We start from the raw sequence: 15,707 nt of genomic DNA on the forward strand, positions 1-15,707 counted from the left end.
GTCCACATATGTACGTTGCCTACGCCTTTTTTTCAGTAAAGCCTAACCGTAACACCACAAAAGCTAACGTAACGGCACGCACGCTCCCTCCACTTGTATCATTAATGCGATGGGGTCTATTTTTACCCAAACAAAAGAGAGACGCAGCGATGGAAACGCATGACAACAATGTCCCGAGCAATGCCCAATTGACCCATTGTGCGCCTTGAAAGACAGACACGTGCACCACAACATAGATAAGGAGGAGAGAGACAGAGAGAGAGAGGGGAGGGCAAGTGTGTGCGTGTGGGTGTGTGTGTGTTTGTGTGTTTAAAGATAGCCACGGGGGATATAGGAGCAGCACACACACGCCTCCAGCCTCTTTAGAGAAACTCCCCCTTTCAGCACCCTGGACAGAGGCAGCGCTGACCGCCGCCGGTTACTTCTTTTAGTTGAGGTAAAGTCGCCAGGCTCACAGTCACACAGTGCAAGTCAGCTGACGCAGCTAATGGTCAAGACACTTTTCCACTGCCGCCCGCCCCTCGTCTCCACCTCATCTCGAGCTTATCAACGCGGACTCAAAGAGCAACTTGATGAATATTCAAAGTTTCCGTTCTCGGCGCTTGACGACAAGAAAGAGGTCGACGAAGGTGCCTTTTAACCTTTTCCACAAATCAAGCTACCATCGACCAGAGCTCAACTCACTCCTGAGAGGATAAATCGTCAGGAAAGTGCGGGTTTGAATCCACCGTCTGCACTCAGTAGCTTATAAGTTGTTTTTTTTTTTTGTTTTTTTTTCAACTGTTAAATCAAAGGTGTGCGTCTTTCGGCGCCGTTTCCCTCAGTTGGAACATCGGAACATCTCCAAAAATGTTGCTTGAACACCCGGGGTCAAGTTGTCAAAACACCGGAAATTTCTCTCGGTACAGTTCAGGCCAAGGTAAGAAACCGGTTTGATTATTTTAACTGTGCTTCATCACTTGTTTATATTTTTGCTTTTTGCCAGGGGAAGAGCGTCCATCAAATACAGGGAGCACTGAGTTTTAATTGATGTCCTAGGGTCCGTGAATTGGTCACAATTAGGCGTGAAATAGAGGATAATGCAGCGCAGCAGGACGGCAGGTGGTTCTTGTTTTGCTGAGTGAACTCTGACAAGCATGAAATGGACGTAGTGAACTGTTTGTATTTTATTGTGAAAAGCAGCCACACGGGCTTTCACATATGATCTGATGTTTGAGAAGTTTCGATAATAACACATTAAAGGTGCAGATTTTTGAAAAGTTGCAGAAACCCCCCCCCCCCCCCCCCCCCCCCTTTATATTATTTAACACATGCTGATGTATATAGAGTTTAGAGGCGCATCTTTTGCGCTGCTTGTGGGAGACGTTATGAATCTGTAATGAGCCTTCATTGTTGGCGAGTCACACCAACAGATGTTATGCGCGTGCTGTCATTTCACACCGCCGCCTGGGGTTGTCACGGGAGTGCAGGGAGCAAAGTGCAGGGATATGGAGAGAGAAAGAGAGAGAGAGAGGGAGAGAGGGAGAGCACCGGACCCACTGCGGCGACAGCAGCCTCTCTGCGGCTGCACGACAGACTGCCAGCAGGCTCCCACCCCGCACTCCACTGAATGCTCCAACAGGTGTCACATTCCTGCCCTGACAGGTGGGACACCGGAGGTTACCAGTAAAGGTGGTAATGGAGTCGGAAATAGTGGTCCGATTCTAAGCTTATTGATTACTGATTTGTGTAAATATTTAGTGGCATCCAAAGAAGGGGAAATTGCAAGTTTAATTTTTTTTTTGTTTGGACTTTTTACTGGAATAAGCTTTTGCGTTATTCTGGTAAGTCGACGATCATTGTGTCTAAGGCTTAACACGAAACTACATTTTCAATTATTTCTATTTTAAATAAATGACGTGGGAGCTAAAGGGAAGAGGGGAAGATTAGATTAGATACCCAATTGATTTTAACCAAATTTAAACATTCAAATTGGAAAAAAGAACTTTAAAAGAAAAATTGTTTCTGATCAACCCTGTGCTTTCTCTAACTGACTGACCATTACCCTGATGGCCTTTTTATCGCTTTGTTGTCGCATTACTGTGGGCCTCACCCCCTCAAAAGTAAGCGATCAATATGACATAAAAATTATTACAAAGCTGAAAAGTAAGAGGGGCACCCATGAACCCCACACCTCTCTCCAAAACGCCTTTCATATACTGCTGAAATACAGGCAAATAGGACATTGATTTTAGATTCATCAGCGGCCCCGGTGGCTGTGGCACTACCCGTGATTTCCCCAGGCGCTCTTTTGTGCCAAAGATCAGTGTCAATAAAATTCATTGGGGTGTTGGCCCGATCAACATGTTATTGAACAGCCAATCTCTCCCCTAAATAAACACTTGTCTTTGAGCACTCAACACACACGAGATGCATGCGTGCGTGCGTGTGTGTGTGTGTGTGTGTGTTTAAGATATTCAAAATCACTTATTTAAAATCTGATCAGATAGAAGGCCTATAGGACCACTAGATTAAATATATTAAATGTATTTCTGTTGTTCCTTCTTGTACGACTAAAATTACCAAGAATAATAATGGGCTAATAACAATAACAATAATCATCGTCATCATCATAATAATAAACAGTTATATTTTTAGCTTTAACAAGTGTACAAGCACTTACATTTTTTCCCAAACTAGAGCAGATATATATGAGTTAAAGAATTAAAGGGCCACTGCTATACACAATAAATAAAGAAACTGATCAAAGCAACAGTCCAAGGCAAAGATCTAATCAAGACTGTAGTGTTTCCTTAGGGCCTAGTCTTTCCTTTACGCGTGGAAGTACTGAAATCTTTAACATTTCCCTCACAATGTTCTGCCCATGGACGCATGGTTTGTTGGGCTTCTAGCTCGAGACAGTTTTACATCCTTCAAGGTAGAGCAATACAGAAACTGTTGCTATATTTTCTAATACTAATTTTTAAAAAGAAAAACACTGTGTGTATTTTTCGTAAAAAAAAAAAAAAAAAAAGTAATTGCCATCATATTGGTCAATTGAATGGTGGGAATACTTTCAAGAATAAACTATTATCGGATTATGATCTATTATCAGAGTTGGAGAAAAGTAGATATTTCCAATTCAAACTCCAAAATGAAAGGCGGAGCTGCAGGAACTCAACAGTTTTTGATCTTTCCTTGATGTCTTCTTGTTTGAAAAGTAATACGCTACAATAATGTAACGCGTCTCTGAGTAACGTTACTACCCAGCTCTGAAACTCTATTGGCTTTTCCCCCTCTCGCTCACCTCCTTGTTTATTCCTCTTCCGGGTAAGGTGCCTCGGTAGGTGATGTTAATCTATCTCCTCTGTCGCCCGGGAAACGGCGCAGCGTAATCCTGCTCAGGCTCCAACACACTGAAGCATAAAAAGCAAACTCCACCGAACAGTCGCGCGTTTGTGCTCGCTTTTTTTTTTTTTTTCTTTAAATTTCGGTGGCTCGTGCTATGACAAATTTGACACAGTAGAATTACACCTGTCCGGTGTTTGAGTGCGGATAGATAACAGACAAGACAGTTTTGCATTAATGTGAGCCTAAAAATCATGAGCAATGGATGGACATGTTGAGCGCAACTCTCCAAAAGAGGCAGAAAATAACGCGGAGATGCTCCTGGCTTTGCTGTCGCACAGTGAAGAGCTACGGAAAGGTAACGGCGAGACTAAATATGATCTATTTATGCATTTTATGTTTATATTACACATATTAGTGTGTAGCCTTTAACATTTGATCTTAGCATACATATTGGACTTCGGTGTTTTTAAATGGGCCTTTAAGTGTTGGCTGTTGGACTAATTGCAGTGTGTTGATTATCTCTCCACTTTGTTCAATAAGAGTGTGATCATAACTTATAGGTTATATATACTGGATTACGGATGTTACAGCTGTGCAGTCGTGTTGATTTTGGGGATATTGTCCTGTCACGCGGATCAGTCTTACAGCAGCTGAGACAGGGGACATGTGCCATGTTCCTTTGCTCCAGATCTCGGCAATGGAACTTTTCAGGCATCAGGCGTTAACATAAGATTCAATCTAATAACCGATCGAATTTCGATCTAATTCGATATTTAGCGCATTGTTAAGGATAACTCAGGCTTAACTCTCTTCTGCCACCATCTTAATAACAAAAACTGGTTTTACGCATTTACTCTGACATAAACCTTTGTTATTAAGATTCAAATGCAACCACATGTAAGGCAAAAGGTTTTTTTTCTATAATTTCGTTACGGTTGTGTGTTTATGATCACTATAATCATGCCTCCACCTTTTATTTACCCATACATTGTCCTTTTATGAACAATTACGAGAAGGATGTTGGAGTGACCTGCTCCAAAAAGAAAAAAAAGAAAAAAAATCCAAGAGATTTCGATAGGGATTTTGCAAGCATCTATAATTTTAATATTCCAGCTGGGCCCCAGAGAGGTGAGCAAATTGCTTGGACACCTTGTTGGTTTGTACCGTGAGACTACAGGCCGCAGCTCTCTAGTTTTACAGCGCCGCGTTGAATTAATGATGACCTGGATACACCTGTTCTAGACGTGGCTCCCACCGCACTTGTGCAAGGCTCGCATGGTGATGCCAGAAGAAATGGTTCGTTAATGTTTCATGGATTGTCCGCCACAGAACAATAGGAATGCGATTCCTTGCACGGATGGAATATGAAGTGGTTGAGCTTCTTTTAATTAGTAATAAAGAGGCTTGGTCACGTCTTACGTGGCATTTCAGTTGTCCTTATTCTTACTTTGCTTGTTTTGTTTTTATGTTTTTGATATAGAAATGTCTCCGTTGTTGTTGCTTTGAGCGGATTTTGTAAAGTTATGTAGGACAACTAGACATATTGTATCATGAGCAGTCGATCCTATAATGGTGCTGTACACCTCATCTGGAGATTTGAAACGCCCCTCATCATTTGATTTTTTTCAAATGGATTTTTCTGCAGAACAAATGTGTAAATCAACACCCTGTTTACTTCGAATATTTCTATAACAGCTATTATTAATTAATCACTGAAACTATGAAATGTAAATGATTTCATTATCTTATTATCTCAGTTAGACATATGGGCCTAAATACAATAGTGGTTTCAAGTTAAATGCAGTGGTTAAAGGGGTAAGAGTCTAATGTTGAGCTCATGAAACACTCCTTTCCACACCAAGGACAACTGCCCCCGAAAACGTTAAATGAAAAATTAAACAATATATTTATTTTCACAGCTATATATTCCAAGCTTGTGCTGATTAGGTAACCCGGACATGTTTTGGAAGTTAGTGCCGAATATAATAGTAGTATAGTATAGTATATAATATATAGTATAGTTTGAAATGTTTTTTTTGGGGGGGGGTTTTATGCAAAGCAAATATGTTATCTGGCAGAGTGGCATGCCCATGGCCCTATACAAGGCTAATAATACTATAATTTGTTTAATTTTCTTTGCAAACTGTCCTTTTCCATCAAAATATTTGTTGCTTGGGAGATTAACTGCAGTGGAAGGTGCTGTCTTTGCACTATTATATGACACTTTGTTTATATCTACATTTAGACAGAAATAACTGTGTTAATAACATTCACAAGTAAGTTGATTCCGGGCGTGAAACAAAATGAGTGATGATGATGATGATGATTATGTAGTGATGACGAAGGGAGAAAATAACTTACAGTGGTATTTTATCAAATACAAGTCATTATAATTCGCTCTCATACTGAAAATGTTGGAGGACTATTTTAGGCTATAGACTGTTTTATAAAATCGAAATAAAAAACAATAAAAAAAAATACAATAATCTTTTTAAAAAAAGAAAAAAGAAAAGCAAATGTGGATACAATTAGAGAAACTCTCTGTTCAGTTCAAGTCACATATCTCCTTTCTGTGGCTCGGTATATTCACGCTGTTGATCTTTACTTTTAGCCATAAAGCCAACTGTTTCCCTATTGAGAGGCTCGCATACTGAAACAGGTGTAACCAGTCACAGATTATTATTTGTAGTGTGCTGCATATTGCTCACAAGAAGCAGGTTCAGTTGTCATTCTGCGTGTCGGTGACAAATTCTCCTCGTGCCATCTAACATCTGTCTCATGCACACTGTACTGACTCCACTGGATGTTCTGACTCCATCATGTCTCCTGCAGAAATCCCAGTGTGCGCGGGCTGCAGTCAACACATCGTGGACCGCTTCATCCTCAAAGTGCTGGATCGCCACTGGCACAGCAAGTGCCTGAAATGCAGCGACTGCCAGGCTCAGCTGGCGGAGAAGTGCTTCAGCAGAGGCGACAGCGTCTACTGCAAAGAGGATTTCTTCAAGTGAGTAAATGTCTCACGGCTGCTTTTAAATATTTTATAAAAAAGAAAATAATAAAAAAAAAATATATATATATATAGGTTGCTTACTTTTAAAAAAAGTTATTGATGGCGACCTTGTCATTGTCCAAAAGGAGATTCGGGACCAAATGCGCAGCGTGTCAGCAGGGGATACCGCCCACACAGGTGGTGAGGAGGGCGCAGGACTTCGTCTACCACCTGCACTGTTTTGCCTGCATCGTGTGCAAGAGGCAACTGGCCACAGGTGACGAGTACTACCTGATGGAGGACAGCAGGCTGGTCTGTAAGGCCGACTACGAGACCGCCAAACAGAGAGGTGAGCTGCGGCTATGTGGACATTTCTCTTGCCGACATGAAAAGAAAGACATGCGCACTATTTTACGCAGGAAAAAAAAAAAAAAAAAAGGTCCGCACCGCCTGTGATTGCGTCAGTTTACATGATGCGTTGTGTGTCGAGCTGTTTTTAATCACTGCGAGTCTGACGTGACAATGAGGTCACCCATAAACTTTGACCCACCTGTGCTAATTGCATCGTTGCCCGCAACCCAATCGATAGCAAACAGTGGAGGCCCGGAGGCTTACACTTGCACTTTGCACTTGAAGGAATCAGTTTTCAATAAGCCTTATCATTGTGTGTGTGTGTGTGTGTGTGTGTGTGTGTGTGTGTGTGTGTGTGTGTGTGTGTGTGTGTGTGTGTGTGTGTGTGTGTGTGTGTACAGACAGACAAGTGGATGCAAACAGCCTCTGTGTTACAATAGTCTATGAGAGTAATATATTATTATGTCTATTTATGTTAAGCTATAACAGTTCTTGCATGGTTTCAAATTCAAATGTAAAATAACAGTCACATTTTCTTGACATGCTATATTTGCATTTGATAGTGTGTTTTAGGTACAGTCACCTACTTTAATTATTAGTAGTAGTTAACAGTAATTAAGTCTGAACATGAGAAGACTGTTTACATGTGCAGTATAGGCCTGTGACTCCAAAATCAGTTTTGCTACACAAACGAAAAGACACAGGACTGAAAATCAACTGGAACAATAATGCTCATGCTTCTGGGTTATTATTGTATCCTTGTGTTATCCTATCCACAATCATTTTTCAAACCATAAGCATATTTGCTTATCAAAGACTACAGAAAATATAAATTGGAGATGACTTCTCATAGGGACAATATTTCAATTGTAACACAGTTTGTAAAAAAGTTCAATAAAGACAGATTACCAAAAACTATTATTATAAAAATATATATAGCACAATAAAAATGTTGTAATTTCTTTGTTCCTTGACGGGAAATAATGAAGATTCATCTGAGCTTTAACAACTGGACTATGATTATTGCTATAGATACACAATTTCTGGCCTGATGCCTGTGTATTGCTTTTAGATAGATGTATTTGTAGTCGTGCTGTCATGAAATATTTGATAGCTTTTCAGATTTTTGCCAAACACTGTTGATATGCCCAAACACATTTTCATTAGATCGCTTGTCTAATATCAATAGACGACCAACATCACATTAACTTCACTGAAAATCCCAGCAGCAGCTTGTGTTCCTCACAGGACAGACCGGCCATGGTCAAGTTTTATCTCCCCATCTGTTTGTTTGAATTTACTGCCCGACACCAGGTGCTGATTTATGCAACGAGTTAACGCAAGTTTTCGCAAAAAACACACACGTTTATTTTACTAATGAGAGGGTGCAATTACTTGGGCAGCATCCATTTGGATGATGGTTTTTGTATTTTGCTGTGCTGGCCAACAGACCTGCAGACATGATGCAATTATGCACAGGATGTTAAATTAGAAAGTTGTATATTATAGAGGCTGTTTTATGCTATCAGCTGCTGTGGATGTGTGTTTCTATCAAAGATTCTTGTTACTGACCCAGAATACGCACACACATATGGGAAGATTTCATTCCCCATACTCATATCATCATAAATCATTTTCTTATTGTGTATTAGAGACAATAATAAATTTAAACACCATACAAAGCAAAATAGCAGAGTAAAAAATCACTATTAGACTATTACCGTATGCTTTCAATATTTATTCCTGACAAAAAGAAAAAAAAAGTTTGAGTCCACATAATAACAGCACTGGCTTACATTGTGTGGTGTCCATTCAATTTTCAGAAGCAGACTCGACTGCAAAAAGACCACGAACAACCATCACTGCTAAACAGCTGGAAACGCTGAAGAACGCTTACAATAACTCTCCCAAACCTGCCCGCCATGTTCGAGAGCAGCTATCATCAGAGACGGGCCTGGATATGCGGGTTGTGCAGGTAAAGTGTATTATTATCCATTAAGGGCTATTCCATTAGTGTCCTGACTTCATTATGAAGGGACAATTGTGGCCGAACTGGCACAAGCCTACTGTACGATCAATTGTGTGTGTGTGTGTGTGTGTGTGTTGGGTGGGAATTTACGGCTAGATTGAGTAAAATGAAGTCCACGTGAAAGTCAGCATGGCTTAAGTGCGAGCTCGTTAACAATGCTAAGAGGGCCCCTCGCATATTGTCTGCTGCTGAGGAGCCTCACACTGGGTGCTAGGTGGTGGTCATATATATTGTTTTATTTGCAAGGACAAAAGTAGAGACGGAAGCCACTAAAATGCTCCTCATTATTCAGTGAAAGGGAAGGGGTGACGGGGGGCTTCACTCAGGGCGGAATATCATTAAGGAGAATGTAAAACTGCTTTTTGTGCTCGTGACTGAAATGGATTAATTTCTGTGCGTAAGATAAAATTAATAAGACACGGGGCCCTTCATTCACTTTGCATCAGATGTCATAAACATTTACAGGAAGTGAGATTTTAGATTCAGTTTAGACCAAACACAGCGCATGTGTTGAATGTTTTCTAAACTGCAAGCAAAAATTTATAGGTCCGATCAAATGCGGTGATGGAGAAATTTGAATAATTTAAGTCAGTGGCACGCTAACCTGTCTGCTCCCCGGGGGTGAGGACAACTTGTAGCTGTCGTGAAGTTAATTAAATGCGTGATAAATCTGGTGCAGGGGACGCTGGTCCCAGGATTACTGTTCAGTGTCACAGTTTTAGTCCCCTGCTTGGACTCATCAAGGCGCGAAATGGTGTCCAGATAGTCCTTGAAAATTAATTTTGTTTTAATGCTTAAAGGCATAATGTGTGCATCAAGGAAAGAGGACTGATTTAGCGGACTTTGTCTTGTGTATGAGAGGTATGATGACTAAAAATAAAAAATACTGGAGGGTATTTGTATAGTCATGTATGGTCCTCAAGACCTGAGAGGGTTATGCATACTAAGCAGATTAATCTAAATTAAATTGTGTTAGAAAGTATCTGTTTGTTTTATTATACAAAATGAATAAGTTGAGGCTATAGTTTTTGAACACGACCAAAATAACAGTTTTTATTTGATGCTCAGACCTAATTTCTCTCATGGAAATTTTAGACATTGTTCTAAATAGTCAAATGTATTTCTAATGTGTCACAAAAGCCATGACCAAATAAGGAATCTTATGTTTTTCCCCTCCAGGTTTGGTTTCAGAACAGGCGAGCTAAAGAGAAAAGGCTGAAGAAAGACGCTGGCCGGCAGAGGTGGGGCCAGTACTTCCGCAACATGAAGCGGTCGCGGGGAAGCTCCAAATCCGACAAGGACAGCATCCAGGAGGAGGGCATGGACAGTGACGCAGAGGTGTCCTTCACAGGTAGAGCCCACCACACAAAATCACCAAAATAGGGATTTTTTTTTTTCACAGCAAGACATTTTGACTTGTCATAGGAGGAACCCACTAATTCAAGTGTCCCATTAAGCTGTGACAGTGAGCCAGAGAGCATGATACCAGGACCCTGAAACTGAGGCAGCCACCATTAATTTTATTATTTACACCTGTGCTTTTCCTTCTGTGACACATCAAAATGTCTTCCATGAAAAAAGGCCTAAAAGCACAGGTGTAATAAATAACATGCACCATATACTACTCCATTTAGATGTGTCACTGCCTTGTAAGGTGCATACTGGGGGAGCTTAATGGAACACAGCCACATTGTTCTTCATTACACCTGCGCTTTTGCTGCTTTGACTATTTTCGTTTGGTGCAATAAATATAGAGTAGCAATGAGAAGTTACTTAATGATGTACTTAATTTCTTAATCAGACAAGAGAATACATTTGCTGGCAGCAGTCATTAGAGAGACTGTGACTTTTTAAAAAGGGGGATTAAAAATTTTTTGCATAGTTCCAAATAATATTGATTATATCCTGAAATGTTTAATGAGCTCTAACAGTTTAACAGTAAGTTTAAATTGTTCTGGCACCTCTTACTTTACATCAAGCCATTGTTATATGACTATGTTTATTATTTTTTGGGCTTCTTATTGTGATGATATTCAATTAAGAAATTAATTTCTAAAGGCTCGGTCACACAGCAAAATTTCATCTGTAGTGCATCGTCACAGAATATGCAGTTATAGCAGCTTGGAGGCACAGCAACTAATCATGGTCACGGATGTTTAGCTGGCCAACTACCGTAACTGGCAAGCTAACCGCTAACTCGTTAGCCAGCCTGGAACATGCTAGCACTCTACTGTCACAATAGCTCCCCAAGCTTTTTAAAAATGTTCTCGTTTACTCAACCCCGGCATTTTATTCTCAGGTCATTTCATTTCATTAAGAGCAGCTGATGAGGGTAAAAGTTCTCTAAGCTAGCAAGCATTTTAGTCTGGTTGCTAACAAGACAATAGGTTCACAAAGTGTAATCAAAAGACATAGTACCACTGACACTCTCATAAGTGTAAAAACCATGTCTCCTATATGAAGGAAAAGAAAAAAAGAAAGCTAATGAATGATCCTTCCTCCATTCTGGGCTCTGGACAGTTTGTTATTGGTTATTGGTGCAAACTTGTTCGTCAAAGTTCATTAAAGTTGAGCTTGATGAGAAATATTTGTGCAGATTTACTTCGCCCCCATTAGCGAATCTGTTGTTTTAATTAGGGGTGTGGTGGCAATCCAAAAACTTATCTTGTCTATTGTGGAAACTTACAAGTGTCACTTTTGCCTTGCTGTCCTTGTTGCACAGATGAACCCCCCATGTCAGACCTTGGCCACACAAACGGCATCTACAGCAGCCTGAGTGAGTCCTCTCCAGCCATGGGGGGCCGCCAAGGGGGCAACAATCACGGCTCCTTCCCCCTGGAACACAGCGTCCTGCCCTCCCAAGACCAGTTCCACGACATCCGCTCCAACAGCCCCTACGGCCTTCCTCAGTCACCAGGGTCACTTCAGGCGCTACCCAGACACCAGCCTCTCATCTCCAGCCTGGTCTACCCCGACTCAGGCCTTTCTATCATGACCCAGGGCAGCGGGCCCGGGATCAACCCGGCCGTGAGGGTCACCATGGGGGCAGCCAACGGCCCCAACTCGGACCTCTCCACGGGCAGCAGCGGAGGATACCCAGACTTTCCTGCCAGTCCTGCCTCCTGGTTAGATGAAGTGGACCATGGGCAGTTTTGATTGGTCGTCGACAAAATATTGGACGTTTTTTTCTTTTCCTTTTTCTTTTTGGGTTTTCTGTGTCTTCTGTTGGATTTTAGGGACTGGACAGTGATTGTGTAAAGGACAAGACTATCCTTGGTTTGGATCTCACCAATATCTGATTAACAGGTTGATCAATATCTGTGATCTGGATGGACGGAGGGGAGAGAAGAATGCCCTTCCTCAAAAGCACTTGGCCTAACAGTTATCCTTCACTAAAACTGTATGTAAAGCAAAGAATCTGTCAAAAATGTTTCAGTTTTCAGAAACCACTATAAGCTTTTTTCAGAACAATGTACAGACAGACTCAGAAAGTTTAGACATCAATCATTTGGATTTTCACACACTCCCCCTCCTTATTCTCATCTCCTCCCACTGCTATCCGTTTTCTACAGTGTGTTCAGGTGCAGAATTCAGTTCAACGTTCAGAGTCTTTAAATGTCTGGTTGTTGCCAAATGTCTACATATATAGATATATATATAATGGTTTATCATTGTGGAGACTTTATTTTTATATAAACCCCTTCTTGGACATGAATAAGAACCCAGATATGAGGACTTTGTACATTCTTAAACAGGGATATAGGCAAAAATGTAGATGTTGTCTTAAATGGTACCTAGGGGTCCAATTACTTCTATGCATTTGTGTGTTCTCAGATGTATCTCGTTCGTTTTGTTCTACTGAAAACAACCCCCCGAGGAAGAACTGCTATCGCACTCGGGGTCTGATGTATATGTTTGTTTATGTGGAAAATGTTTTATGTCTTATTTATTCCTTCTGGTAATGATAATGATGATGATTCCTGATTAAATGGCAGGACTTTAATAAATTTGTCACCTAAATGAAAGATGGAGTTCTATCTTTTTTGGCTGGACTACAAAATCATGCATCATATATGACAAAATAACTAATGAGTGTCTTTAAAAATAGCTGTGTACAGTGTTTAAGGAATATAGGATAATAGATTAGATCCTATATGATAATAATGTTTTGGATATATTTTAAGTAATTAGTACAATTTGGAAAGTCCTTGTCAAAGCCAAGAAACATGAGCCAAACAAACCGGGCAGAGTCATCCTTCACATTTATCTCATATCTTAAATGCAGCATCTATCCTATACATTTATCTTGCACATCTATAGCATAACACAGCGCTGATGGTGAAACCAGAGTTCTGCCTGTGTCTGCAAATTGAGTCTCTGGCTAACTACCAACACTGTATCAGGGGTTCAACAGCTCTTTAGTGGAGAAATTTGATGCAGACAGAGAGTCAACTCATCAATTCAGAGATTACTGGGTCTTGTTTGTCCAAACGCCGCCATGGGAAAGGAATCTCCAATCCATTAGCTGAGAAGGGATCAAGTGCCCCTTGTGAATTTCCTCATTTGTTTAGTTATTCAAAGTCAGGTTCAATTAAATAGATTAAATTGTAAAATGTGTGTGTGAGGGCGTGCGTGTGAGTGTATGTGTGTGTGTGTGTGTGTGTGTGTGTGTGTGTGAAATTGCATGTTTACGTATTTGGTTCTCAGATGACTTGCAATATGATACAGAGACTTTAAACTTTTCAGTTGTACCTTAAATCATTTGTCACATTTTAAAACTTCTGCTTTCTTTACCAATATTCATTTATCTGTTTGTTTATGGAGGTGCCCTCTCAACACCTGTAAGCAATTTGTGAAGTGTTTCTAAAGCCAACCTTAACTGACTCCATATTTCAAGTTCAACTGAATAATCCTAAATATGTCAATCAAATTTGTTTATTTTGGAGAACCAGTGATGGAAAGTAGCTATGAATATTTACTCAAGTACTGTAATTAAGTAAAGCGTTGAAGTATTTGTATTTTAATTAAGTATTTCAATTTGATCATACTTTATACATTACATTCATTACATTCATTACATTTCTGGGGGAAATACTCCCCTCAATTTATATGACAGCTGCAGTTTCAAGTTCTTCTTTACATACGATACAGATCAATAGAAGCTTGGTAAACTAACAAGCACAATAAAGTTCAAAATAGACCTGCAGAGTCCAGCTGTCACTTTAAATGACTGTTTACACATCAATGCATCATCTATTACGATATGACACTGTGGAGGGAATTTTGCATTACGAACATTTCTAATTTTGATACTAGTATAAACTAAGATACTAATATCTTTTGCTCATAGCACTTTTGTACTTTTATGAAAGTGAAAAACACATTTTTACATTGTTGTATTTGGATTTTTACCTAAAGTAAAATGATCCCAGTACTTTTTCCTCCACTTAAAATAACAGCAGTCATACTGTCAAATGATTTATGCTTATGAACTTCTTTCCTGCAAAATCAATACATCTGTGAACATAATATTTGATGTTCTTAGAGCCACATTCAGTTCTAGACAAAACATCCATAGCAAATATTGTGGCATGCTTATTGTGTTTCAATATAAAGTGGGACCACTTAAGTGGTCTCAGACTTTTGGATTGAATATGCAGGAGTGTCCTCCTGTACGATTGTGCAGCTTCATGTATGTGAATGTGAATGTGTGTGCGTCTGACCTGTACAGTATGACGTGCATGAAGGTGATAGCCAGCTGTCCTTAAACTAACCTCCAACTTCCTCCACCATTAATGGCTGCCTGCTCTGCTCCTCAGTTTCCCTGAACAAGAAAAGGAACAGCAGACAGGATATTCACCTGAATCCTTCCAGCTGAGTGGCAGGTATCACTGTTGCCCCGGTAAAGCGACAGGTGTGTAACCTGACCCAAAGAGTGTTTGGCAAAGACAGGAAGGGGGTGAGAGTGAAGTGTCAAAGGCTGTGTTAATCTCCTACAATACCCAGCTTGGTCAGTTTACTTGCCTGTTTGTATTTGGGGTTAGACGGGCTGATATTTCTCAGACTCTGAGCAAACAGGAAGTACTTGGCCTAAGTCTAAACTGTTAATTGTGGTTCTGTTTACCAACAGGCCACTTATGCTAAAACTACACGCACTTGTAGATGTCTAAAAAGTCTTGAATTTGTTGACCCTGCGGCATTTGTGGTCAAACTATTTCTCGACGAATGATCGCACTTTCCTTCACCTTCACTTCTCAGCTTTATCATATCGTGTGACACACAGCAGGTGTGAGACTTTGGTAACCACAGGATGAACTTTTCAAAGCAAATAACTGGGATTATCCCACCCCACTCTTCCAGATTGAGTTGGAAATCCACCATTTTCTGAGTAAAGAATTGGATTAAGTTGCAATTTGTGGGATGGGTTGTATAAGAGAGTCAGAAGGTGAGAAAAGGCGTTTTCAGTGAGGCGTTAGCAATAGCAATACAAATGCAGGTACCTTCACGATAAGTAAGTATATGGTGGGAAAATAATGTGCAAAAAAAATGGTGGGAAAAAGGTGTTGAGGGTTTGTGTGCACTAAAGTGAAGCAGGGCAGTTAATTGAAACTCATTCTTTTCAGACAAAGGCTGGCTGTGTTAACACTCCATCCTGATGATGTTTAAAGCTTGCTAAAGATGATGATGCTTAGAGATACAAGATACAACAGTATCAGCTATCTGGTAATACAATGGCATGTGCTAAAGTCAAAACTATGAGAAATAAATATGAAATGAAAGTTAAATAAAGTGCCTGGATGTGGATGTGATTCAGGATTAGTTCAGGATTTTGGGAAAAAACATTAATTCAAATTCATGCCAAGATTTAGATGAGAAACCTAATGCTACTTTCATGTGTGACTCTTAAATATGAGACTACAGCCAGCAGCCAGTTAGCTTAGCATCAAAACGGGGAAACAACTTGTGTGGCTCTTTCCAAAAGTAACAAAATCTGCTTACTTGTTCCTC

General features: G+C 40.2%; 1 protein-coding gene across 4 annotated transcripts; it reads left to right on the plus strand.

Moving 5' to 3' along the window:
* The first annotated feature begins 359 nt into the window (after positions 1-359).
* lhx3 (LIM homeobox 3) lies at positions 360-12,724 on the plus strand. Of its 4 annotated transcripts, none has more exons than XM_056404406.1 (6): positions 360-919; positions 6,163-6,334; positions 6,466-6,668; positions 8,494-8,645; positions 9,879-10,050; positions 11,422-12,724. In XM_056404406.1, the coding sequence occupies exons 1-6, from the start codon at positions 850-852 to the stop codon at positions 11,853-11,855; spliced, it is 1,203 nt and encodes a 400-aa protein (XP_056260381.1). In that variant the 5' UTR covers positions 360-849; the 3' UTR covers positions 11,856-12,724. The 4 variants fall into 4 exon arrangements, with proteins under 4 accessions (XP_056260381.1, XP_056260379.1, XP_056260377.1 ...); XM_056404404.1 differs by lacking the exon at positions 360-919 and adding an exon at positions 1,463-1,644 and having other exon boundaries at positions 6,469-6,668; XM_056404402.1 differs by lacking the exon at positions 360-919 and adding an exon at positions 1,470-1,644.
* Positions 12,725-15,707: the final 2,983 nt, after the last annotated feature.

The sequence above is a fragment of the Seriola aureovittata genome, chromosome 18 (genome assembly GCF_021018895.1).
Source record: "Seriola aureovittata isolate HTS-2021-v1 ecotype China chromosome 18, ASM2101889v1, whole genome shotgun sequence".
Classification (NCBI taxonomy): domain Eukaryota; kingdom Metazoa; phylum Chordata; class Actinopteri; order Carangiformes; family Carangidae; genus Seriola; species Seriola aureovittata.

Coding starts and splice junctions, on each gene's coding strand:
- lhx3 (XM_056404402.1), top strand. CDS start 1,488: ATGGAGAGAGAAAGAGAGAGAGAGAGGGAGAGAGGGAGAGCACCGGAC. Junction 6,335..6,465: donor TGCAAAGAGGATTTCTTCAA/GTGAGTAAATGT, acceptor ATTGTCCAAAAG/GAGATTCGGGACCAAATGCG. Junction 6,669..8,493: donor CGAGACCGCCAAACAGAGAG/GTGAGCTGCGGC, acceptor TTCAATTTTCAG/AAGCAGACTCGACTGCAAAA.